The following is a 26,561-nucleotide window of genomic DNA, read 5'->3' on the forward strand; positions in this document are numbered from 1 at the left end:
TCTGAAATCCCCAAACCCTGTTTCTAGACAGAGCTGAGATATGGTTGGCCAGCATTTCTCTATTCCATTCACAGGTTCCCACTGTCCACATCATCCTCCAGAAAGTATCTGCCTTCTGGCGGGTGACGACGCTCCGCCCGCAGACTTGACTATGTGTGCTCTTGGCTTCATTATTCTTTGATTCCAGTTTTTTAAAAAAGCTTTGAAATCATTCCTGTTGAGAATGTAAATCTGAGTGACACACAGTAAAGCAGGACTCTGTTTCAGCAGTTTTAGTAAGTAAAGTTAGGAGGAAAACAACACAGTGTGTCTCCCCAGAAACGGGAGCTCAGGACCAGCAGGGCACCTGGTCCTCTAAGGTCTTATTCTGGGCGAGGAGTATGATAACTGTAACTGCCATTGCTGGGGATGCTACTTTCAGTGTGGTCAGTGAGCCCAGCACTGGGGTACAAGCTGGGGGGAAAGCCCCTCATTCACCGTAACTACCACCCCTACAGCTCTAGGGTCCAGATGAAAAACCATCTCAGGCACCTGCTGACTTCAAAAGGTCTTCCGATTATGTACTTAACTTCTCTGTGCTTTGTGCTCATATATAAGAAGAGGGTGAGACTTTCTATGCAGATGCAATGAATGAAATTAGTACGTATCTCTATGTAATGGCAATAGTACGGATTTTCCCTTTATTCCTTAAAACCTAAAATGAAAAGAATATTACCCGGCTACAGTGATAGCTAAGCAGGTAAGAACTCACAGTGTTGCTGCAAAGAGCTCCGGCTCAGTTCCCGGCACCCACAAGTGCCTTTCTTTAACTCCAGTTCCAGGGGATCTGACACCATCTGCTGGACTGTGCTGGCTCCCATACTTACACATGCTCAAGTCCCTCCCATCCCACTCCCCCCAAACCCAATCAATCAAACTAAAGAACAGAGGCTGCTGACCCTAACCCAGGAAAGTCATTAAGCTACACACATACATACTACAGTAGTTCATGTATGCTTCCTGCTAAGGGCAGGGAGGGGGAGTGGGGCCCAGGTTCTCAAGCGGCCAGCTGAGTCTTATCTGTATTTAATTTTTTCATTTACTGATAGGAAAATTTCAGTATGGAGTAGATAAGAGTATTCTGACTTCTCAGTCTGTAAATGGCAGATTTATGATTTAAGTCCAGGCCATTGGGTCAGATTGTCTTCATTGCTATACTATGCTGGCTGGGGGGGGCAATTTATGTAATGAATAAATGTTCGTGTAGAAAAAAATACTTAAGAAAGGCATAATCTTCAACATATTTTTCCTAGGCTCAGATGTTCTTGCAAACTTGTCCAGTGGGAGGATGTGTGGAAGGTTGAGAAGGTGGGCAATGCCCTCTCTCAGACCTGAAGACCTTTATAAGCCACCCAGTGTCTTGGTCTTGAGTCCAAAGTCACTTGGTTTCCTAGAACCCTTGAACCTGACAGGAGTAAATGCTCCCCCAGCCTTGCCCTTCCAATGGTTCCCCAAGAGGATGTGAAAAGACTGAAGACAGGTTAGGAGAAAGTTAGCCATCAATCAAGGCACCTGAAGATCTCATCCTGACCCAGCACCGAGGATGACTAGCATACCAACTGCATGTCCACAAAAACAGCTCGGTTTGCTGTTCCTGGGGATATGAAACACTTTCCACTTAAATTTAGTCCATTAAGGTTCAAGATGCATTCTTGAGTCATGTCAGGTCAAGCTTACTAGAAAGTGTTATCAATACTTGAATATCCCTCGGTCTTTACCTTATGATGTCCCATTCCCCATATGCTATTGACTAATTATCCTATGAAAACGATACTGCATTTTTTCATTCATAATTTCTGCCAGCATCTGGGCTCTTGATTAGATATAATCACTCGAATAAACAACTTTAAGTAACCTAAAATCTCAACCTACAACACCAGATGATAAGACAGGAAAAATGTGGCAGGAAGAAAGACGGCTGATAATAGGAAAAGTATTATGATTTGGATAGTAAATATCTCTCCAAGGCCCATATGCAAAAGGACTGCTATCAGTCTGTGGTGCTGGTGGGAAAAGGTAGAAGGGAGAAGGTAAGGCCCAGTGCAAGGAAGTTTGTGGAAATGTGTCCTTAAAAGGGCTATTGGCATGCTGGCCTTTTTTCGTTTCACTTTTCATCCATAATGAGGTCAGCAGTGTCTGTCTCTCTGTCTCGCTCTCTCTCTCCTTCTCTCTCTCTCTCTCTCTCTCTCTCTCTCTCTCTCTCTCTCTCACACACACACACACACACACACACACACACACACACACACACCCGTGGCATCTGCTTTCCCACAGGCCCAAATGGCTACAGAGTCTAGTGAACATGGGCTGAAACCTCTGAGGAGCCAAACTAAGTCTTCCCTTCTTAACTATTTTCTGACATTTTTTGTCACAGTGATAGGAAACTAATATAAGAGGAGAACAAGATAGGTCAGCAAATTCTTAAAACGGCAAGGCTCCCTCATGTCTCTCACCTACTGCGTCAGCACGCATGAGCCGACTTGTGTGTGTGTACTTTGCTGATGGGGTGTGGGAGAAACTGGTATTCTAGGTGAACATGCACTCAGTGTAGTCTCCCCACAGAGATGCAATGAACCAACATGTATCCTGTTTTAAATAAACGTGCTTTGAGCAAAACAGTCTACTTCTGAACATCAATGTAATCTCATGCTACACCACAGAGACACCCAAATTCTGAGCAGTCATGATTTTCAGGAAGATAGGAAGCAAAAAGGTCTCATAACAAAGACAGAATATGAAAGTTATATGTTCTCCAACTCTGTCTTAATGGATATAAAGTTGGAAATACCCACATATACAGATCCTTTGAAGGCCTGAAGTCAGCTGAGAGATTTCAAAAGTGACTGGTGGGCAGGGTGGTGGTTGCAGTTGGGCATGCCTTTAGTCCCAGCACTTAGGAAGCAGAGGCAGTCGGATCTCAGTGAGTTCGAGGACAGCCAGAACTGTTACACAGACAAACTTGTCTATGGTGATATATTGTGTACCCCAATAAAATTTGCCTGAAGATCAGAGAACAGAACACAAGCCACTAGATTAAACATAGATGCATTTAACTTTCGAGTTTTATGGGATTTAAGAATGAGGATTACTAGATCGTGGGTCACACTATAGGGTAAAGAGAAAGTCTGGGACTTGAGAAAGGGACTTAATGAAACCTAATCTTTCTCTACCAACAAGCCTGCCCTCTTGAATACATCCATCCACTCCTATGACTTCCCTCGTCCATGATGACAAAAGAAAGTCAGCTATAAATCTGCTTCCCACTTAACTATCCATCCACGCTAGGGCTAACCTGAGCTCAACCTCAACCTGCCCACACAAAAGGAAAGAAGAGATAACACTCCAGTGACCTCCCACCTACCCTGCAGCAGTAGAGCACACTTCATTAGTTCCCCTAGCCCCAGCAACAACCCCACAGGTCAGGTACTATTATCTCCTTTCTTCAGCTTAGGGACTCAACCTTCAGGAGTTAGCGGGATTTCCTGATGTCAAAGATACGAAACCTAACTAACTTCAAATCTGGATCCTTTGCTCAATTTATTTCATAGCCAGAAGAAACCGAGGCTGAAAAGCAATTCTCCATGCTCTTGTTCATAACGAGAATATATCTGAATGCAAAGCAGGGAAACGTTTTAAGGGGAAATACCAAAGAAAAACAAAGGTAAGTTTGTTAATTAAAGGATTAGAGAGATCATTTCTTATTTCTTTCTCTGAATCATCAAAGTAACTTAAAATCTGTGTTTTTAGATAAAACTAAAATAAGCAGATGATTTGTTGCTAATTGACTTTACTAAGATGGAGGTAAATACACATGTTTGGTTCCTTCTCCCCTCCTTGCTGTCAGAGATAAAGCTGGAATCACTCCCACACCTAGTCTCAAAATGGTTTCAACTAAAAGGCCATTTATATTGTTAACTCGTCCCACAAACAAGAGTTAACACACTCATCCTATGAATAATTCTGGACTCAAGTTCTCAATGGCCCTTTCTTTAATGCAGGTCCCATTCTTTAACAGTGGGGCTTGGTTCAGGAAATGGATTCATTTAAAGTTGGTGGGTGAAGGCTGAGCTTAAAGAAAAATCACCTTTTCTCTGCACTTACTTATGGAGGGGCCTCTTCCCTCCCCAAGTTTAGAAAAGTTATATGTGGTATGATCTAGTCTTCCGAACACAGCCAATGGGGAAGGAGAGAGGGCAAGAGAGACTGTGAACTAGCCTAGAAAACGAAACAATGAAGTAAGTTAGAAAACATTCCCCCCACCCCACTGGAAGTCTTCTTAAAGAAAACCATCACCACCAACCCTCCAGGTGTGGAAAGTGTCACCTCTCCAAATCATCAGAGGCAGGGGCATCCCTGTGATAGAAGGGTGCCTCTCCCTAAGTTAGGAGACTGACAGAAAGTTAGGAGGAGTCTTCCAGGACTGAGAGTAAACAGGTGAGTGGGACTGCTTGAGTAAGGACACTCATGCTAACAGGACAACATCTGCCCTGGAAGAAGGAACAGGAAAAACGAGGGTCTCCACGAAATCCTGGGCCTGAAACGGAGTGAAAGGAGTGGGCTAACCTGATGTTCTGTCCTGGTCCTCTACTGCAGTCATCCGTTCACACTCTGTAAAAAGGCAGAGAGATGAGGAGGCATATTTTGTGGCCTAGCTTCCCCTTTCTTAGGGGACTTTTTGATGAAAGCATCTGCCATCAGCATGTGCTGTGCTGCTGTTAGTGAACATGAAGCACCATGATCAATGCCATTAATGTGATCTTTTGGGGACTGATTGTAATCAGCATGAGCATTTTATGAGGACAGTGTCCCAAGAACCCAACGGAGCCTGACTGCAGCATCCCTAAATGATAGCAATCGGGGTTCCTACTATGTTAAAGACATGCAATTGGGGTTCCTATTATGTTAAAGACATGCAATTGGGGTTCCTACTATGTTAAAGGACCTGCGCCCACACACACAGGCTTCCGAGCTATGAAGCTGCTTTATTGTCCCCAAGTCACTCCTGGGCTCCCTCCGGTCCCCTTGGCTTACGGAGATATGTGTTGTCTCACCATTACCACCAGAAAGAGTTCCTAACTTTTGACAACCCAGGTCTCAGCACCACACTTGCAGGGCCCACAGATTCTTCCACCCCACGGGACTCTGAACGATTAGAGAGCAGCTTTGGCAGTTCAGAGGTGTGAAAATAAAAATAAAGTTCATTCTATCTGTCCTTCGTTTCCCACTGACGCTGAGGAAGACAGTGCACGCCAACTCAGATGCTCATGCCTTTATGCGAGTCTGTGTAATGACAGCCTTTAAATTTCTGCAGGAACACGGAGCTGTGTCATTCTCTGACCTTAGGATATTCCTGAAGACCTGTCTCTCTGTGACAAGAATCACTGAGGGGGCAGGGAGGGCACACTGGGAATAAGGAAAGGGGGAATGGGAGATGGAAAGCAGACAAGAGATAGTGCTAATGTTTTCCATGAGCAAGAGCAATACTCAGTGTAACAGAAACAACAATTCACTGCATCAGCTAACCCTCACCCCTGAAGAAAGCAACCCCCAGGCTGGCAGCTGGTCCCAGTAAACTAATTCCCCTGGGAGAATAGTTAGATGTGAACCAAGGCCTCTGTAGCATTTCCCTTCCTTCCAACTCTAAGGTGTACAACTCTGCAGTAGACCTTTCCCAGCAGCTCTAAACTCAATCTGTCCTCTAACTTTATTTAAATTGCCTGTCCCACCCCTTGCTGTAGCATCCACCTTTATCTTTTTTATTTTCTTTTTATAGTTAAAATCAAAGTTGGGACACAGAATTCCAGGGATTATGACTTAAATACAGACAGCCTCAGCTGGGCGGTGCTGGCGCATGCCTTTAATCCCAGCACTTGGGAGGCAGAGGCAGGCGGATCTCTGTGAGTTCGAGGCCAGCCTAGGCTACAGAGTGAGTTCCAGAAAAGGCTCCAAAGCCACACAAGAGAAGCCCTGTCTCAACAACAACAACAACAAAATTACCGACAGCCTAATGAATTCATTTCTCTAGAAGCTCACCCACTCATGTCCCCCAGATTAGCACTCATATATTGCCAAAGGAATTGAAAAAATTCCCAGGTGAAACTCGGCATATCCAGGTCAGAATGGGCTAATCCACAAGTTTACAGGAGTTAGCTTTCCAGAACACACATTTAAAGCCTATTTGTAACTCTGGTGTTCAGCAGATCAGAACTTGTCTCCAGGAGACATCTAGTTTACCCCACTCTAACTTACTGTCTAAGAAAGTATGCACAGATGAGGCCATGCTAACCAGTGTCTGGGCACAAAGGGACAGATGAAGAATCATACCGCCAGTCCTATATAATGCTACTCTGCTCGACCAGCACAGATTTACTATTGGACCCTGGCTTTGCTCTCATTGTGTTCTCCATACCCTTTTTCTACACGACAACCAATCATTTAAAACCGGTTTGGTCACTTCCTACTCCTCTGAGAACAGCTCAGTAGTTTCTGCTACCTTTGGGACTAAGTCCATAAGCCTGCAATATGGCTTCTGTCGTTGCAGGGATGAAAGCCACAGCAGAAAGAGCACCTAAATAGGCCCAGAAGAGGCCAGGAGACAGGGATGAAGGAAGCTGGACCAGCAGTCTCCCCAGTCCACTGTTTCCTGTCTCACGGTCAGCTGAAGTCATCACGGCTCAGCAATGGTCCTTCAGACACACTGTAGGATTAGCACTAGCCTACCATGATGCCACAATGCCTCTGTCATTCAGGTAAACACTGGGCCATCTCCCATCATCACATTAAGAAAGCTGAACATAGTACAAGAAAGTATTTTGAGAAAGAGAGCACATTCATATAATTTTTATTACATTGTATTTTTATAATTATCCTGTTTTATTTTACCTTCATTAATCTCTTACTGTGTAATGCATAAAATAAATTTATCCTAGGTTTATCTATGGGGAGAAGCATAGGACATACAGGATTTGATACTGTCCACACTGATTCAGGCATCCACTAGGTCAGTGGTTTTCAACTTTCCTAATGCTGCAACCCTTTAATACAGTTCCTCATGTTGTGGTGACCCCCAACCATAAAATTATTTCATTGTTACATCATAACTGTAATTCTGCTAATGTTATGAATCATAATGTAAATATTTGATATGAAGAGTATCTGATATGCAACCCCTGTGAAGGGTCGTCTAACCATCAAAGGTGTCAAAACCCACAGGACAGGCTGAGAACTACTGTATTACACAGTCTTAGAATGTATTCCCTGGGGTAACTACTGCCATTAATTTCCTACTGATTCTGTGCAAAGTCTCACACACTGGAAGAGCTTAAAACTACCATGTTGCAGTTCAGCAGAGTCAAAGCCCAAATTAAAGGTGTAGATGTGAGAGCAGGGAGGGGAGAATCTGTTCTGTGCTCTTGCTCCCAACGGTGTGTTTCTGGGCTGCAGTCAGTCAATGTGAAGCACCATGATCAATACTTCTGGCCATCTTTGATTGACAAACACTTCTCTGCCTTCAACCGCACTCAGTCGTTCAATCGTCTCCATCTCTTCATGTCCCAGAGCACATCTCTCTCTGCATCCCGCAGCTGCTCTGTTTGGAAGATATCTGTTGTACTGGATTAAGGGCTACACCTTAGTCAACTCATTTTGCTTTGATTCTATCTGTGAAGAACCTGTTTCAAAACGTGACATTCTGGGTTATTGGGAATGAGGATTTCAATGTATCTTTTGGAGGGGATACACAATTCAACTTACAACAAAATTCCATTGAAAGATGGAGTTTGACTTTCTAAGTCCTTTACAAATGTAATTGGTTTTGATTTCTATTTTGTCACACATAAAATATTCCTCATTAATATACACAAAAATAAATGTAAAATAAGGTCAGCATTATATTGATATATTATCTTACTTCACAGAGAATTTAAATAGCTTAAATTTTGTTTTCACCTTTAAATTCCTAGAAGTTTGAGTGAAAATGGTAACATTTATAGTATGATATTAAAGACATACAATTTCATAGCTTAAGCAGTTTCCTCATATAACTTTTTGAGCCTCAGATTCCCATTCTGTAAACCAGAAAAAACTAGCCTGCTCTCTTTGCCTTCTACTGTGCGATGGTCTTTCGGTACACTGTGAATATATGTTGCTACCATTGGTTAATAAAGAAGTTGCTTTGACCTATGGCAAGACAGGAGACAGCCAGGTGGAAAATCCAAGAGAGATACAGGGAGAAAAAAGGCGAGGTCAGAGGAGACAAGATCCAGCCATCCAAGGAGCAACAAGTTGTCAGCAGACCGGTAACACCACGGCTATGTGGCAATACATAGATGAATAGAATTGGGTTCATTTAAGATGTAATAGCTATTTAGCAATAAGCCTGAGCCATAGACCAAACAGTTTGTAATTAATATAAGCCTCTATGTGTTTATTTGGGACTGAGCAGCTATGGGACACAGGAAAACTTCCAGTTATAGCCTTCCATACTGGATTTTGCAAGAATAAAATTATGTATGCCAGAAGAATGTTTAGAAGGAATAAAGTCAAATGAAGTGGGAAAGTCCTAGTATCCTTTTGCTTAACTTCCTTTCTATTACACATCAGTGACAGAGTTCCTGAGACAGGGGCCAGAATAAATGGGGCTCATACTAGCAGGTCATTCCTGTTCCATTTTAATCAGTCTTGTTAGGGAGAGGGGGCTGAAATGCTACACCCTATACACTATCCTAATTACTAACCTCACCTTCTCACATAAATTCTGGGGCCACAAAACTGGTTACCTGTGGCAAGACACCTTCTGAAACACGGCAGAGTACAAAGGGAATTAATTCTGCCTTGGTTTGCTTTTAACGGAAATATACAACAACAAAAGTATTTTTTAAAAAATCTGAATAATTAGAGAATATTAAAAAACTAACTTCTAATACTCCTTGATAATATAATTCAGAGATGTATATGGTTTTTCCTGGGTACGAATTGACTTTTCTGGAGTAATCCAACTCAAAAGAGGACATACTCCCACTGTCCCATTGCTGTGAACAAGATGAAATGATTCTCTGTCGGATGCTGGGGTCTCCCTTTAAACCAAAGCTGTAAAGTCAGAGGCACCCTTTCTTCTACATTGAACAGGGCCGAGCAGCTATTCCTATAAACGGCAGTAAAAAGTTAACTCGGGTTTGAGGTGGGGCCAGGGCTTGCGCGTTTCCGGCTCGGAGAGCCACTTCCCTCAAAACTAGCAAAGAAACTCCCCCCCAGGACCCAGCTCTACCAGGCCTGGGAACTGTGCCTCTCCAGTTCACACCACCAGTGGGAATGCAAAATAAAAGCTTCCCGCAAATTCATGCACTATGGTTGGCCTGGTGGGGGGGGGGGGGGTGGAAGAAAGAATTCAAAGGAGAAGGTTGAAAAACAGCAGCGTACAGAGTGAGGTAAATATGCCTCACAGGAACTTTATGGGAGGCTGGCTGGAAAAAGATACTGGTTGAAAATTACAACCCTTGTCCTGGGTCATAGTCCATTACTTTCTAGCTAGTAACCTTGAGGGAAAAAGATCCCACGAGCTGCTCCTGCATTTTAAAACGAAAACAAACACTCCCACCACCTTCCCTTGCTCAAAGGACTATTGTGAGAAAGCAGTGATTGTGTGCCTGGTGCTGTGCTGTGAACTAATAAATGGAAGATGTTATCATCTTGGGCAGATGAGAGCTTCCCCCAAGTCTGTCTCAGACCACGAACACTCTTACTCTCCAGTCGGAAGCAAAGACCGGCTACAGCAATTGTCACTTAATTCTCCTCTGTCGTGGGCAGAGAGGGATTTTCATAGTTCAGTATAAGCCATATAAAGTTGCTCTCATCAGTCAATGTGTCCAGCTGCAACTAAGTGTCTCAAAACCCAGGCTCACCTGGAGTCTACTGGGCAGAGCAAGTTAGAAATTACTGCCACAAGTGTACTAAATGTAACGACCAATACCTGTGCCTACGATTTTTCTGATTATGACAGAACAAACAGAAAGCTGTTTGTTTTTAAGTTGCTTCCACGGGGCTGATTTTTTTTTATTTGTTTGCTTGCTTGCTTTGTTTTTTGAGAGAGGGTTTCTCTGTGTAATAGTCCTGGCTGTTCTGGAACTCATTCTGTAGACCAGGCTGGCCTCAAACTCACAGAAATCGGCCTACCTCTGCCTCCTAAGGGCTGGGATTAAAGGCGTGTGCCACCACTGCCCAGCAAGGCAGCTTGTTTTTTTGTTTAAGCCTCAGTGTGTGTGTGTGTGTGTGTGTGTGTGTGTGTGTGTGTGTGTGTGTGTGTGTGTGTGTATGTGTGTGTGTGTGTGTTTGTGTGTGTGTGTGTTTGTGTGTGTGTGTTTCGGGCACTGGCTGAGATCTCAAAGTAGCAGACCCATCTCTATGTGAGTAAGTCTCTCTGATTCAGTCTCCCCTGACACAGTGCTCTCAATGAGAGGCAACACCTCCCACCAGCATATAGAAATACCCCGTACACTTTTATGTGACTTCTGTGGTAGAGGGGTATCTAGTGGACAGACACAAGTATGCAGCTGAACAGTCTCCAATGTCCAAGAGATTCCCTCACCAACAAAAATTAACCAGTCTAAATGATCAAAACATCAGTAGTCCTAACATTATGATGCCCAGACCTACCTAGGAGGATAGCCTACCTTAACCAAAAAATATAGGTCAGTCAGCCCCACACAGACCTAATCTCCCTAGTCTATAAACACATGACTGCATGTCACCACTCTGAGGCATTGAATATGCTTTTCTTCACAGTCCCTAGTGGGGAACAGTGCTCTTAAGGACTTTTGCAACCTCATTTTCTCTGAGCGAGCCTCTAAAGAGCTCTGGGCAGAGAGAAGAGACAAAGGAACGGGCTGGTGCTGAGAAGATGGAGGGAGACGGGAGACAACACAAGGAAAACAACTCTAAAAAGCAAGAGCCTCAGCCCCTCTGTGGATGGAGACGCGACCTAAGCGTCAAACAAAAGGAGCTTCCAGCTGGAGCCGGCTACGTTTACCGCCACACACAAGCACATCATCAACTTCTGAAAAGCTAAAATGCCAGGTCCTGCTCTCTCTGTGTCATACTCAACAATAAACAAATCCAACGCATGGTACACAAACGGGTTTTCATTAAGCTGTGTCCATAGGGAGAAGACACAAAATTAGGTGATCTTAAAATGAATATATTTTCCTCAGCTCCACGGAGCTTCACTGTGAAAAGCAACAGAAAAGCCCTTCCTAAATATTTAGTCTGGGACCCTGACAGCGGCCTGTCAGACAGTCCTACCAATAGGCACTCCGCATGAGACCTCATGAGCATGCCCCCTCTAAGGGCAAGGCAGTAAGGCAACTGGAAAGAGCCATTCTGGAACAAGGTAGCATAAAACACAGAGGTTAATGTATTAAAACGCATCATCCTGGGATCTGACTCTCGGGAAGACAAAAAACAACCTACTGGTCAAAATGCCCTCAACATAGGCTGTTGTGGGTCCCTTGCCATCCCGATGACAGCAGGACATGTTACCGTTCCTCAGTAGGATTACAGTCTCCTACACAGTAGGTGCTCCTAAAGGAACTAAGCTATGTACCCTACAATCCCAAGAGCTTATGACCACCATGAACTGCTTCTCTTAGCGCGTGTACCGCTTGCTTTGTTTGGCTCCTGGTCTAGAAGCACAAGCAGGTACTTCCATGGGAAGCTAACTTAGAAAAGCCTCTTCATTCCAATCTCTTTTCCTTTCATTGACCCCTCAAAATCCTCCTAGATACATTCAGGGACTAGGTGAGGTTAGGGAACACAACAGTGCGGGGCACAGGAGATGCAAGATATGTGGTAAAGAGGAATTCCCTTCCTCTCTAACGCATCTCCCCTTTCACAGCCTGCTACAGAAACCAGATCAGAGACAAATTCTGCCATCACTCTGCTCCTTAATTCCCTAACGTAGTCCAGCCAATCTCCTAACTTTAAATACGATCTACACAGGTGAGTCCCACTTTCTGTCAGTCAAGACTTCCCTAATGTGCAGATTCCCCATCTGTGTGTCTAACAGACTCCTGAGCAAGTCCAAAACCCAACTCTGCATCCTCCACAACTCCAGTTAAAGGGAATGTCCAAGCTTCCAGTCACAAAGGCTAGAGCCGGGGGTCACCTCTGATATTTCCAGCTCACACAGCCTAGACCCAGCCTTTGGAAAATCCTGTCGTATCCAGCCGTATGCTCAGATTTATCCGGATTTCTACTGTTAGACACAAGATGACCGGACAGAAGGCACTGCCATGACCCTCCTCCTGGAGCTTTGTCTCACCACCTTTCTTCCATGTCCCCAGTCTACTCTCTACGCAGCAGCACCCAAGTATTCCAGCACCAATCAGATCCTAAACAATCCAATCCTCACAGTCCCCCTCAGGCCATCTTCTCTGCTCTTCTTTCGCACTACTCAAGACACTCTTTGATGAGTCTACAACACACAGGCCAAAATCCCCTCACAGTGGAACTTGGATCTTTTTATATCTAAGTTGCTCACTCCCTCCTTTAGAGTGTTAAGTTCAAGGAAGACAGAGACTTTGGGGTTGGTTCCATCCTGCCAGCTCTTCTATCCCCACTACCTACCAAGTGACTGGCAAGACATGCTTGCTCAGTCCAGAGGTGAATGAGTGGAGGCAATCGGCAGAGACCCTTGACTCTGTTGTACATCTAAGGATCACCTTCTGAGACCACAGAGAGCATGCACACCTATAATTAGATGAACAAGTCTACATTACATAAACCAGATACTTAAATATCTAAAATATTTTAAGTGAAGCAATTATACAAGTAATCTTGGATTTTTTTTCTCCCCATTATAGCAGTTTTCTTTTTGTTTCCTTTTGAATTGGATATCATATTTGTTTTTGTCAAGTGGAGGAGGAAACAATCAAAGCGATTTAAGTGATGGTCAGTAGAATGTTTTGTTGTTTTCAGAAATGTGTGACTTCTGTATTTAAGTTTGAAACTGTACCCCCATTGCAGACACCTTCAATTAAGTCTATTCTGATCTGAGCTAAGTGAGAATCCAACTTCAAAATTTCACTTCCAGGCGCATCTGTTTGACAAGTACAGCAGGAGTCCATCAAGATCCTTGGCAGTATCAGTCCTCTGGGACACAAAGGGCTTTTTTTTTTTTTTTTTTTTTTTTGGTTCCTTTTTGGCAATCCCTATTACTCACTGATGGTAATTAGCAAGGCAATCTTTGGAGGAAATATACAATCAGGCAACTAGCAATGCCTTTTATGGAACTCCTTGAAAATAAATCATTGACACTACAAATGGTCAATATGTACTCTTAATTCAGAACTAAATTGCCCATTGATTCACCAAGATCTATGTTCTTGACCCTACGGTCTAGAAATTCGTTTTTTCCTAACTTCTGAATTCAAGGAAAGTGCGGGTGGCGCAGTTGTTGATTTTGATTTACCACCTCAATAGAGTAAGCAATTAGAGTGATTTCTCCATTATTTGCTCAGATTGTACAGTGCCTTCCTTGACTGGTTCCGTCATAAAGACCCCATTCTGTGGACACAGCACAAAATCAGGGTCACCATCTAAATGCAACCTTCCAGGAACACACAATGGAACAGGATCAGGCTGACCCAGACAGCCGGAGAAGCTGGAGTCCTCACCAGCAGTGGGTCATGCAGCACACTGGGGTGCTGTGGGAAATGCTCGCTCCAGGGAGGAAACAGCTTCCATAAACTGGGGCTTTGCCCCAAGAACACAAATGCTTCCCACCTCCATTTAAGATGCAGCTCCAGGCCTTCCGAATCAGGGCTAGCCTTGCTGTTTCACCTTCACAGCAACTGTACCCGGCACACCTCCCACCAACACCTCAGACAAGTTTCAACAAGTACAGCTGAATCACTTTGAGATGGGCCAAAAGGTCAGGGCCCTGAAACCTTGTCAGCATGGTTATCTAAAGCCCCTGGAAAGAAAGCACTCCACGCATGGGAGAGAGCGGGTAGGCTTTCTTTCACACAAAAGCAGCTTTGTTTCTGCATATGTGACGCCTCTTAATTAGAATCAATGATTTTTTTTTTATTGTCGCTGCCGATAAGCTTGTTTGCCCAGCTCCATTTTCCTAAAACACTTTAAACATTTCTAAGGAGGGTGAATGTCAGCTGAACACTGAGACAGGCCTTGAACCAGGGCTGTGGTTTTACACGATGTTTACAATTTGTCATTTGTAGGGATAATTTTGCAAGTTTAAACACACTAAAGGGCATATTCTAAAGAGTCAGGCAATTTCATTTTGTTTGGATATATTTATGGAAATGGACCAACAGTATCCATAGAGGTACATTGTCATTCTTTCCTTGAGTGTGTGCCAGTTCATGACCAAAAGCAAGCATTCAGAGAACAGAAGAACATTTATGACCACACTGTGTGTATCAAATACAGAAGAACATTTATGACCACACTATGTGTATCAAATAAGCTACTTTGTGAAGTAAAGATGGGAAACACTGTTTCAGGGTCTTATGGAAGTAGCTGTCACACCCAAATTTCTACACACAATGCTGAATGTCGATTCATCTGTGACCTTGCCCTCGATGATGACCAGCTATCCCTGAAGGGTGAGTGCCTGTGGGATAGGAAAACACCACAGAGCCTCATGGCGCAAAAGATGATGAGCAGCAGTGAATTATACACCCAGAATGTGTCATTTGGACAAGGTGGGGGAACTGAGTAAACCATTTGAGATAAGGAGAATTTCCCAGCAGTACTGATTGAATGCCAATGGAATCTTTGTGGGGGGGGCGATTGGGCTGGGGAAAAATTAGCAAATTGAAAAGCAAAATTTCAAGGCTGGCACTGATAAGAAAACAATTTTTTTTCTTTAAAAACAAACAAACCAAAGCAGCGTGATTAGATGTGGTCATCACTCATGCGAAGCTCAGACATCAAGAGTAAAGCGACTGAGATGTCTCTTCTCTTCAAGGAATTACGAAAGGCCTTGATGGAACAGAAGGAATGAGGGGGACTTCTGGCACCATGGACTAATGCCTTATACTCTTTATCTTTATACATTCATCAATACTTGCAAGTTTTCTCCTGAGTCCACAGAAAGACCACACTCCCAGACTCCTTTGCAGTTATTTTGGGCCATGTGACTGACTTCTGCCCAATGACATGAAGGAAGAAACGCATCACTTTGAAAGTTGCTTAAACATCATTAACTTCTTCATACTAGGCTCGGGTTGCAGCCCCAATCTTAAGGATCCTGGGTTACTACAGAACTGCAAAAAGCTAACTGTAATACAACTTGGAAGAGAAAGGAACTTTCATTACACCAAGCCAAAGATCTGAAACTGTCCGGGACAGCTTGAGATCATCTTAATATAGTTGACAATACTTTACTCCTACCTTTTGCCTTTTCACATCACTGCTGTGCGCGCAGGGTGATTCGAACCTCTCACCACCCCCCATTACTACCCCAGGCTGGCTTCAAGCTCCCCCCACTCCTGTAGCAGCTTCAGGCACACTAGCATTGCAGACAGGTCCATCACAACGTCCAGCCCTCACTTCATCCTTCGGTGATTTCAGAGATGTCAAAACATGGTGGGAAACTGGCCGATTCACTTTCATAGCTTACCCAGGAGGTGCAGGGAATAGACTCCTCTTTCCAAAACGTCAAGTCAAAACATTTTACTTATTTTGAATGCTTTTATTTTCAAGTATTTACACAAGTAGAAATAACAGACTAAGGAATCACAATGTACTTACCAGCTAAGCTTCAGTGGTGTGTGTGTGTGTGTGTGTGTGTGTGTGTGTGTGTGTGTGTGTGTGTGTGTGTGGTCTGCTACATATTAATTATTGAGCTATGGTAGGACCTAAAGATGACCAGTAAACCAGTAGAAGGAAAAGAGCCTGAGTCTCAAGACCTACAGGTTATTTTTAAGCCCCGCTGTGAGGATTAATCTAATAGCTCCTAGCACAATCATTTTCATTTGCCTCCATTTCCCTGAAGGAATTTTTGGTTGAAGGGAGAGGTTTAATATGTCCGTCCATCCTTCCTTCCTCCCTCCCTCCCTCCCTCCCTCCCTCCCTCCCTCCCTCCCTCGTCAAAGCTCAGTTCCCTCTGGGAAGGCCAACACACTGAAACTCTTCTTAGCCATTTACTTCTGTCTGCATGGATTTATCTTTCCATGATCCCCCAAAGGAAGCCTCAACTGTGTGCAAAGGACAAGCGGGGCGTGAGGCAAAGGAGCCCTTCAAGAAGCATGGAGCCTCAGAGGGAGCCACCACACATGAACCGGGAACATATTTCTACTTCAGATTTTATGTATGTATGGCTGGGTCCTCCGTTTCCCCTTCTCTACAACTGCCCTCAATCCCAAATCTGTTCTACTGGCTTTTCCTGAGAAGCTGCACACTAGAAAGCTGATTTCTGGGAGTGGAGTGAGGAGGGCGTGGCCAAGGAGAACTCAGTATAGCAGAGTTTCTTAACAAAGGGCACACTCAGAAGTCTGGTGCCCAGTGAAATGCCATCAAACACTCTAAAGCACAGAAATTGTTCTACAATGATCAGCCTGAGAAGCTGCCTTATAACTTCCAAGAGTAAGAATCCAGGGCCAACCCTAATGCCTGTGTTCTGAAGTAGGCAGAGGATCTGCCCTTGAGCAGCCCAACAAGGTAGGAAAGTGCAGCCAATGTAGCTCCAGGAACAAATGGACAACTCCCTCTCATGGGCCACTGCAATCTACACAGGGCTGTGGTCTACAGTGGTCCAGTGGCCTTATAGACTCCCTGGGATAAGAGAGCCATATTGAGAATAATTGATTTAGGGGTTTTCTTTCCACTAAACATTTTAAGCTTTTAGCTCTGTTCCCTCTTAATTAGTGTGAGCTGGAAAAAAAAAATCCAAAATGAAGCTCAGCAGTAGAGGAAAAAGTTTAAAAGGGGCTGACGAGCTCAGCATAATAAACGCCAGGCCACAGCTTTGTTTAACAGTTCTCCAGTCTCTTTACAGATTATTAAAGGAAATATTTAACTAAAGGAGAGCTACTCATGCACAGGATAATGTACATGGCCTCTGTCCACATGTTAATCATTTTACATAATTGATCAAACAGTCTTGGTCTCCTTCTCTAGCCTTGCCCAGGTTTTTAATTGTTTATCTTTAAAGCCCACAACAGAAAGGCCTTTGCTTGTCCCCACTCACATGGCTCCCTAGCAGCTGACATGGCAAAGAAGACAATCTGTGTATCCTCACCAGCTACACTGTGTATGCGGGAGGGGGAGGGGCAGGGGGAGGGCTCAGGGGGATGGCGTGCTTGTGCACATGTGTGAGTGTGAAGGCCAGAGGCACACATCAGACCTCCTCCTCAATTCACTCTCATTTTTGAGATAGGGTCAAGACCACGGAGAGCTCGAGGGATCCCCATCTCCCTGGTTGAGAGAAGCCCACCACCACACCAAGGATTTTATGTGAGTTCTGGGAATTTCAACTTAGCCCCTCAAGTGGATATAGAAAACCACTTTGTCAACTAAGCCATTTTCCCAGCCCATAGGCACACTGCAATACAGAATGAAACTAAGCCTCGGAGATGATGGAAATGGCTAGAGTCAATGGTTCACTTCACGTACACTAAAACACAGTGTTGGTTCCTCAATGAAGACAGTGCCTAAGGGTTTCATTTTTATTAACTAGATTTCCATTTACACTAACTAGGTTTGTAACTGACCAAATTTTAGTAATGTTCCCATTGGATAGGAGAAGTCCCATGGGAGGGGGGTTCCTTACAGCACTCCATTCCACTCTTACCTAGAACTATCGAATTTTTAGAGATCATTTCTTCTAATGGGATATTGTGGTACCTCCATTTGAATGGCCTCCTTCCTTTCTTCACAAAATGCTGGCTCTCCTTTCAAGATGCCGGCCTCCCTTGAGAAGTCTGTACTTGTACATGCAAAGCAGTAAGTCTCTCCTGTTTGCAGGAGAAACAGTTTCATAGGCTTATACCACAGCCCCTGCTGTGTATCTGACACATGCTCACGGGTCATCCCTAGACTGTGAATTCCTCAAGGGAATATCCCATGTCATTGTCTGGCTTCCAGGGCAGGATGCAGTTCATAATTTGCACTTAGTGATCAGATGAGTGAAAGAACACTCATGGAGTCCACATGTCAGTATGCATGCTGTGTGATCAGGTTTGCAATAACATTCTAATCAAATAGAAAGGGGAGCTCTTTGTTTGGAGCATTGTGGGTAATTACTCAGCACATTGCCCAAGACATCTCATTTTCCAACTTCTAAACCACTTCTCGGATTAATCATCTTTAAAATGTCCTTAAATTTCTCCTAAAGAATTAGCTGTTCCCCCTACTGAAGTGCAGGTCTATAGACCAAGAAAATACATATAAACACTGTGCTACCCAACAATGGCAGCCAGGCGTCACTCAATTTTCTCACGAAAGTCTATGTGAGTAATGACGCTATTTAGGCTCCATAGTACTCATACAGAATAAGGCCACCTGGCTGCCCACAGTTGGGTAACTGTGAAATCAGGCATGTCCTGTCCTGGTTCTGGGTTTGCTAGACACACATCCACTGTCCAGGTTAATACATCCATTGTTTTACTATGGTCTAGAAGCTCTGGCTCAATAATTACTCCAGGAACTATTAACTACATAGAAAAAAAAGGAAAGGAAAAAAATTTCTTTTCCAAGTCATTTGTTCTAGAACTTGAAGGAAATAATCTCTGAGAGATCAGAGAATCAACAGACTGCCTTTAAAATATATATAAATGAGTTTGTTCTTTTATTCTACAGGATCAAATTCTATCTGGACTCAAAGATGTCAACATGACCACTCAAAGAAGGGATAATTAAGGAATATTCCAAAGGTCACTAAAGACCTTTCTAATAAATTGCAAAATGAATTTTCCACACTGTTGAAGTCTGAAAGAGCTAAGAAAAAAATACATTTGTAAAACAGTACATGAACAAAACTCAAAAGATTTGACATATACTCCCTTAATCTAATCATCTGTGGAAAGATTTACACAATTCTAATTCTAAAAATGTTATTTCAGGGCATAAAATTAGAGATGAACAACAAAATAAATGTGAACTAGAAGGAACATTAACCATTAAGTAGTTAATGATTTCACTTCATGAGGATTAACCCTAGAATATTAACCTCTTTGAGACACTCTCATTACCTATTATTTTTCATTAATCCTAAAATCACAGAATAAAGAAATATAAACCATGATTTTCTTCAAAACATTTGCTGAAATCTGTTATGAATTTATTTTCAGGGCAAAGTTCAAGAAAGGCTAGTTTCCCAGGTAAAGTGGATTAAATGCTTTCCACAGAGAAATCGAATTAAACCACTACTAAATGGCAGGTTTCCAATCGTGGGATGTGAAATCTGATTTGACAGAGGCCTTATAGATGGTGGTCAGTTCCCCATCTGATGGCAACTTCTGTGGTTTGACTGTTACCTATTCTTAGGGAGCTGCAGTTTATGGTTATATATATATATATATATATATATATATATATATATATATATATATATATATATATATTATGTTGAACATGTATATACATAGATAAATATGTTTGAATCTTATGTAAAAAATGACTGGAGAAAATCTTGAGATTGGATTTTATGTTTGAAATCATTGAGTTTGCAGCTAATATTTGACAGACTGATGCCTTGTGGGATATGACTTGGAAGTTACAGTCTCTCTGATCTTTACCAGATGTTTTCCTGGTGGTATTTCAGCCTCAAGAGACAAAGAGGATATTAATGTTAATTTTATTTATTTAATCATATCAGGCAGATTTTATAAAAAGAGAAAATTCAGTTTTTTTTAACATACCAACTCTTCAGAAATGTTCATAGTAGCAAAACTATTTGAAGATGCATTTTTTTTATTACAAGGAGAGTCTGTAATGTATTTGGCCAGGATCAACTCTCTCCTCCCTTTAAAAATGGTAACTATATAACCACTTTCTCAGTGTCACTGTTAACTCAAGGAACCAAGAAGATGGCAATACTCTGCCTACAGTTCAGGACAAGTCCCATCTCAATCTTTTAACTACTAGTACAAAACAGTAAACCTGTGCATATGAGATAAACTCACATTTGCTGCTACTGCCCTGGGTCACTCCAATCCTTCACCTCTCATCTCTGTGTTTTATTCTAAGAAATATTGACTCTACCCTGGTCATTATCAGATAACAGTGAAGATGAGAATATTCTCAGTCCTAACACAGCCCCTCCATGCTTGAACTCAGAGACATGTCAGGCTTTTATCTATCTAGAGCTCAAGGTCAGAACTTAGAAACTTGAGGAGCCTGGTTTTTAGGCATGGATCCCCATTAGGACCATCTACAGGAACTTCACCCAGACGGATCACATCCCAGACTCTCCTGTGCAGACCAGGTACTGGGGCTCTGCAAAGCACTCCAGGTGAGTTCAATGTCAGGAAAGTCAGCAACTCTGCCCAGGGGGCCCAGAACAGGGAGCAGCTAAACAATACCCGTGGAAAAATCCATTTTCCTTCGCTTTGTTCTCATCTGAAAAATGGTATGTGTGGAAGGAAGTTGGAATGTATACTAGTTGATTTCCTACTGTATTAGGATAAAAATAAAAAGTTGTAAAACATTTCAAGTAGAAATAAGAGGATACATAAGAAGCCCCTGCAACACCTGTATCACCACCACGAAGCTAGACAGAAATTAGAGTTTTTCCATACCTTAGTTCTCTGTCTTAGAAAGACAATAAGCAAAATCCCCACATCCTATTTCTTCATATTTCTTTCTTCTCTAGAACTATCCACTACCCTAAGATTACTGGTTACCCTGCACATAGGATTTGTCTAACCACATAATTGTTTATCTTCAGATCCTTATAGTTCTTCTGTGGGTTTCAATGTACATAAATTGTATTATACCACATTTTGCACATACCACATTATTCAACTTTTTTTTTTATGAGATTTACCATGTGGAATGCATTTCACTAATCTTCAATTCTTTCATAGTATTTCATAGGAATAAACCATAGTCAATTGGTTTACCTTGTCTGTAGACAGTTGAGTTAATTATATTTTTATACAAATAAAGCCATAAATGTTAGTATGTGTCTCATCCCAGGTTTCTATGCTGCCCATGTGAAAGAGTCTTCAGGGGAGACACCGAGACATGGTTTTGTTGGATATGCACATTTTAACCTTACTATGCAATTCCAAACTTCTTGCTCTCCAGGGTGCTCATACCAATTTACTTTTTCTAGAAAAATTAACACACAGGCACGCACCTCATTCTCCATACCTTTATCAATACTTGGTACTATGAAAATTTTCACACTGCTGCCAATATAAAGGTTCTGGTGTGCTAACTAATAATTACAGTTAAATAATATTTTTCTAAGGTCCCTTCTGGCCATATAATTGTGATAATGACACTGATGCCAAGTCTTATCAAAAATAACAAAATAAAGGTCGTGGAGGGAGACAAGTTTACAACAGATTTACTTTTCCTCAAAAATTATCTTGCATGGCCAAAGCTGGCCCATGACCCATACATCAGGCCATAAAAGCGGAATGGGGACATGGCCCCAGTTCTGTATTTATTTTCTTGTGCTCATAATCCAATGTTACTTAAAAAGCAAACTGCCCACTATCCTAGCCAAAGCAAATATACTGGATTTTGCCAGGGAAAATGCCTGTGGAGGAATGAGTCAATTCATACAAAATTCAAAACTGTCTTTGGTCAGTGACATTTTCATGAAAATTTGTGGGTGGGTAAAAGTTTTGCAAAACTCCTTTTTGCTATTGGATTAAATTCATCCAGGAAAAATAAGCAAAGTGTAAGTGGCAGCCCGCACCGCCCCTAATTCCCTTCTGAACACTCCCTAACCTCCCAGCACAACTGCTTTCGATTGTGCAGGAAAACGGGCCAGGTGGTTCTGATCCCAAACAGAACCCCGGGCCCTGCTCGTGGGGCAGGCCATTTCTCAGCATCAACACTCATGGACCAAACTTCTCCTGTCAGTCAGAATGCACTTCAAAACCTCCCCGGGAAACACTACTGGCCACTGGCCACCCTCCATAGGGTCAAAGCACTTGACACATTCTTTTGGAACCACCACTATGGGAGCCTCAAGGAACGGTTGTATACTTCCACGATTTGATACATTTTATGTTATCCTCTTAGGAACATAGAAATGGTCTTTTAAAAAGAGAAAGACGCAAACTCCCTGTCTTTAAGACTTTGTTCTGAATCGAAAACCAGGCACCTCATCATCTCAGAAAGACTGGTCAGAATTTGCCAAAGGTAAAGCTGAGCTAAAGGCAAGAAGGTAGAAACAGAATGCTGGGCACCTAGAAACGGCTTTATTAAAAGTTATGAGTGAATAGACGTGGTTGCTTTAAAACGTGACCTTGCTACATCTTGTTTCTGATTTGAGACCTGCCTCTCTGCCTACTGAGGCCTTGGCTTTCCCAAACTCTGCACAACTCTCTGGGACCATCTCTTCAATGCAACCTGGACTTTAAGGACAGAAGTCGGCTGCTCTTTCCACAGAGGCAGTCAGAATGTCATCTGGTGAAGGGCAGGGTTGTATGGATGAGAAAGGAACCCATCCTTTTCTTCCAGTAACAGAAGCAAATAATGAATTCAGAATCTTCCCCTGGCTGTGCCACTAAGAATCCAGAGTGATCTGTCCCCCAGGTTCCGGGTTAGTCTGCAGAGCCACAATGAGAAATGATTGATAGAATGCATTCTCCCATGGAGCAGAGGGAACTTGGCTTGTGGGGAGGATTCCACAGCAGCCTCTTATTGTAAAGCAGGCCTTAGTCCTGACACACCCTCCTTTTACCATAACTTCCAGAAGATTTTTTTTGTGTTGCTTGAAGTCATGGTCACCAGACACATAGGGGTCACCATTCCCTCTCTTGGTTCAATAATCCCAGTAAGCGAAAATGATAACAAAGTCCAACAATCATACAGATAAGAGTAATTAATAGAATCAGATATACACTAAGTAAAAATGGACTGGGCCTTAGAATTTAAACTACCTCTAGGTTTGGTAGCCACCAAAAACAACCTCAATACCACCTCTCCAAAAGAAGAGCATGGTCATTTTACCTGGCATGGCTCTAGCCATGTTGTCTGCTGGCCCACATGTCAAGCACATGACATGGAGCAACAAAACAGAAGATAGAAGGTTCATGATATGTAAGTTTATACAAAAATGGTATCTTCCCGTTAAAAACACACCCTCCCAACAGTGGAATTATACCACCAGTTACTCCTTAAAAAAAAACTTTTATTTGTTTAAATTTAGTTGCATCACAGCATGTGAGTGGTTTGTGATTCTAGTTTTGATATGCTATCGGATTAGTAGTGTGAGTTTTGCAAAGGTCCCACCTATTAATGAGAGGGCTGATTAGGAGAGCAAAATTGCCTCATCCGCCTGTCCTAAAGGGCCGAGTGAACAGTGGTGCAGGTCTGCACACATTCACCTCACAGCCATCCTTTCCCTCAACGCTATTTTTAATATTCACCGTGCTCTTTAGCAAAAGCCAACTCTGCAAAGCTGTACATCTTTGAAAACTCTGGGACCAGAGGTGGAAATGGGGAAATCCTTTTGCATAAAAATTAATGTTGCAATGCAAAAAAAGTATTTTTTTGATAATTCAAACTTTAATGTTTACTTCAGTAAAACCCAATCCAGTAATATTTTCAGCCAGGATTAGTCAGAACTAAAAGGTTGGACTGTTTTCCTTCGGAGACTGGATGTCTTTCCTGTTTGCAACGGGCTCCTGTGTTCCAAACAGAGTAAATGGAATTGCCTTCAATCGCTTGTCTCATTCTGGCATTTTTAACACAGAACCCTACTGACAGAGTACGGTTTGGCCTCCTGGAATGTAATTATTCTTTTCACTCATGGAACCTGGCATGCTCACAATGCATCAGCTTCAGGTTTTCCTTAAGAAAAATCACAACATGGGGTATAATGTAATGACAAGAAATGCAATTTCATTCCACCAAAAAGCCTTAAAACTCTTTCAAAAACACCTACTGCATGGTAAAAAGTGCTTCTCGTTCTTGCGTGCCTGCTATCACCTATATGGTATGCTTTTGCATGAATCAGAGTTTGGCCAATCTATAATCAAACAGAAACACAGTCCAGAGGCTTTATATCGCATACTACAGAAAGAGATGACTTTGGTTGGGAAGTCACAGTTCAAACAAGTTCTTTTCCAACTGGTTTATAGTCTTCACTCATCGCTGCTCTCTAGAACTCTCAATATTACGGAATACACAGACTTCTCAGTTCTAACTCTGAAGAACTATTCCTGTCCATCTAGACTAATAGAAAACATATGCTCTTCTTTTTTTGCAAAGATTCAGTGAGCCATCTCAGATTGTGCAAAGCTATCTCTGTGATCCCACGGGTGAAGTCCTGCTTGTAAGCCCTGAGGGTTTCTGGGAGGTGTGAAATTGTTGTGAAAGCATTTAGGAATCATATTATTCAAAACAGCCAATTTTGCCAAGACACAGAATCACAGTTCCGGGGTTGGTGCTGAGAAAAAGGGAGGCAGGACAGACATCAGACCCATGTCCTTCAACACAAAAGGCGCACACCCTTCTCAGCCCATGGTTCTTATGCTTTCCCACAAAATCATCTTTCCTCAAAATTAAGTGAGACCCCACGAGCCCCCGTTCCTGTGGTAGCCCCCGGTTTCCTTTCTGTAAGTCATTAATGAGTTTCACAACTCTGAAAGGTACAATGTGCTGGTGTGAGGGTGCATGCTAAAACAATTCCAGTAGTCAAGTTCCTAAGTGGAGAATTCCTTTCTTAAATATCAGACTCATTCCTCCCAAGTCTCACCTAAATTTTTGAAGGTTTATAAAAAAAACAACTGAGTATTTACTTGGGAAAAGCACAAAAGTTTGCTTGTGGCACTGCACACGGTCCCCTGCCCTTGAACACCCATGTAGCCAAGAGAACACTAAGTCTGTGTCCCATCCACATTGTCCCAGACTACAGTAAGGCATATATACCAGCCTCCGCTATCACAGTGGCATTGGGCTCGTACTAGAAGTGAGAGAAACCAGTGGCCACCAGTTATCAAAGAAACCTTCCCCTGGTGCCAGCTAGCTGAAGAGGCAAGCAATCTTATGGGGGCCATTACCCCACCACACAGGCAATTTCCACAAAAACAGAAATGGTCACCTGACTTCATGACTGTGTTTGGTAAAAATACATGCATGCATTGAAGCTGGGCCTCCAAGAAAGGTGGCCCAGGGCTTTGGAAACTCCAACTCACTCACCGTACACTTGTTGGGCTTCTCCCCAGAGTGGACCCTCATGTGGATCAGCAGTTTATAGCGGGCGTTGAAGGGCTTGTACCTTCTGGGGCAGCCAGTCCAGAAGCAGGTGAAGTCTTCCCCCTTGCGCTGGTCTATGTGGACCTTCTCGATGTGCCTCACCAGTTCCTCCTGCTGGTCATATAGGGCGCTGCAGTCTATCCAACGACAGCAGTGCTTTCCCCCTGAGTCCTCCATCTCCCCATCCTCATCCAGGCCAGCCTGGGCCAGGGCCAGTGGCTGCGTGTGAGGCAGGAGCTCTGGGTGATGAAGGTGTGGGTGGGCATGGTACGGGGGTGGGGGGCCCTGAGGCGGGGGAAGAGGAGGGAGAGGCGGCGCGGAGGGCAGGTCCAAGGAACTGCCTGGAAACTCCTCCAGGCGCTCCGTTTTGAGCATGCTGGCTGACTGGCCATCCTGGCCCGGAAGGCCCGGCTGCAGCACCATGTTGTTTACAGGTCCGGACTGCAGGCCACCGTGCTCCAGCTGCTGCATGCGCTCGTACTCCAGCGTGCCATCCTCGCCATAGCCTGGCAGTGCCTGTCCTCCACTGGCCACCAGCACGCCTTTCTGCCCACTGGATACTGCACAAGACTGGGGGATGCAGCTGCCGCGAACACCCAGGAAATGCCCATAGACCTCGGACTGTGGAGACATGTTGGCAGGGGAGGCTCTTGATCCGTTGATGTAGGCAACCAAGGATGTGGGCGAAGTACGGATGATAGTGTTGAAGTCAATCCCAATGCCATCGGACAGCGGGGACAAGGACAGCGCTCTCTTCTTGGAGCGGGTGGAGTGGGACCTGGTTGCTGAGTGCCGAGGACTAGGGTAAGGGGAGTGACTATTTTCCATGCCAAAAAGGTAGGGTGGTAAAGAGTTAGAGACACTACTGCTGGACCCTGGCGTGCCAGGGGGCAAGCTAAGGAGGTCCCCTAGGTCCATGCCATTCTGCGAGCCGTGGTTGGATGAAAGTGAAGGGAAAGCCCTGTAGCTCTGAGACCACTCTTGCTTCACACTCAAGGCCGATTGACTCTCGGTCAGACTCAAAGTCGTGGACACCAGAGACTCTTGCAAAATAAGGGACCTGGAGCAGCGGCCAAAGAGAAGGGAGAAAAAAAAAACATTTCAGTGAGCTGTGGATTGCT

At 43.4% G+C, this 26,561-nt stretch overlaps 1 protein-coding gene across 6 annotated transcripts in view; it reads right to left on the reverse strand.

Moving 5' to 3' along the window:
• Positions 1 to 26,561, reverse strand: part of Glis3 (GLIS family zinc finger 3) — a 447,159-nt gene that overhangs the window by 259,312 nt on the left and 161,286 nt on the right. For all 6 annotated transcript variants that reach the window (XM_076561823.1, XM_006987450.4, XM_076561816.1 and 3 more), the window contains one exon: positions 25,384 to 26,500. In XM_076561823.1, coding sequence (XP_076417938.1) covers positions 25,384 to 26,500 — 1,117 coding nt within the window. The remainder of the gene's footprint in view (positions 1 to 25,383; positions 26,501 to 26,561) is intronic.

The sequence above is a fragment of the Peromyscus maniculatus genome, chromosome 1 (assembly GCF_049852395.1).
Source record: "Peromyscus maniculatus bairdii isolate BWxNUB_F1_BW_parent chromosome 1, HU_Pman_BW_mat_3.1, whole genome shotgun sequence".
In the NCBI taxonomy this organism is placed as follows: Eukaryota; Metazoa; Chordata; class Mammalia; order Rodentia; family Cricetidae; genus Peromyscus; species Peromyscus maniculatus.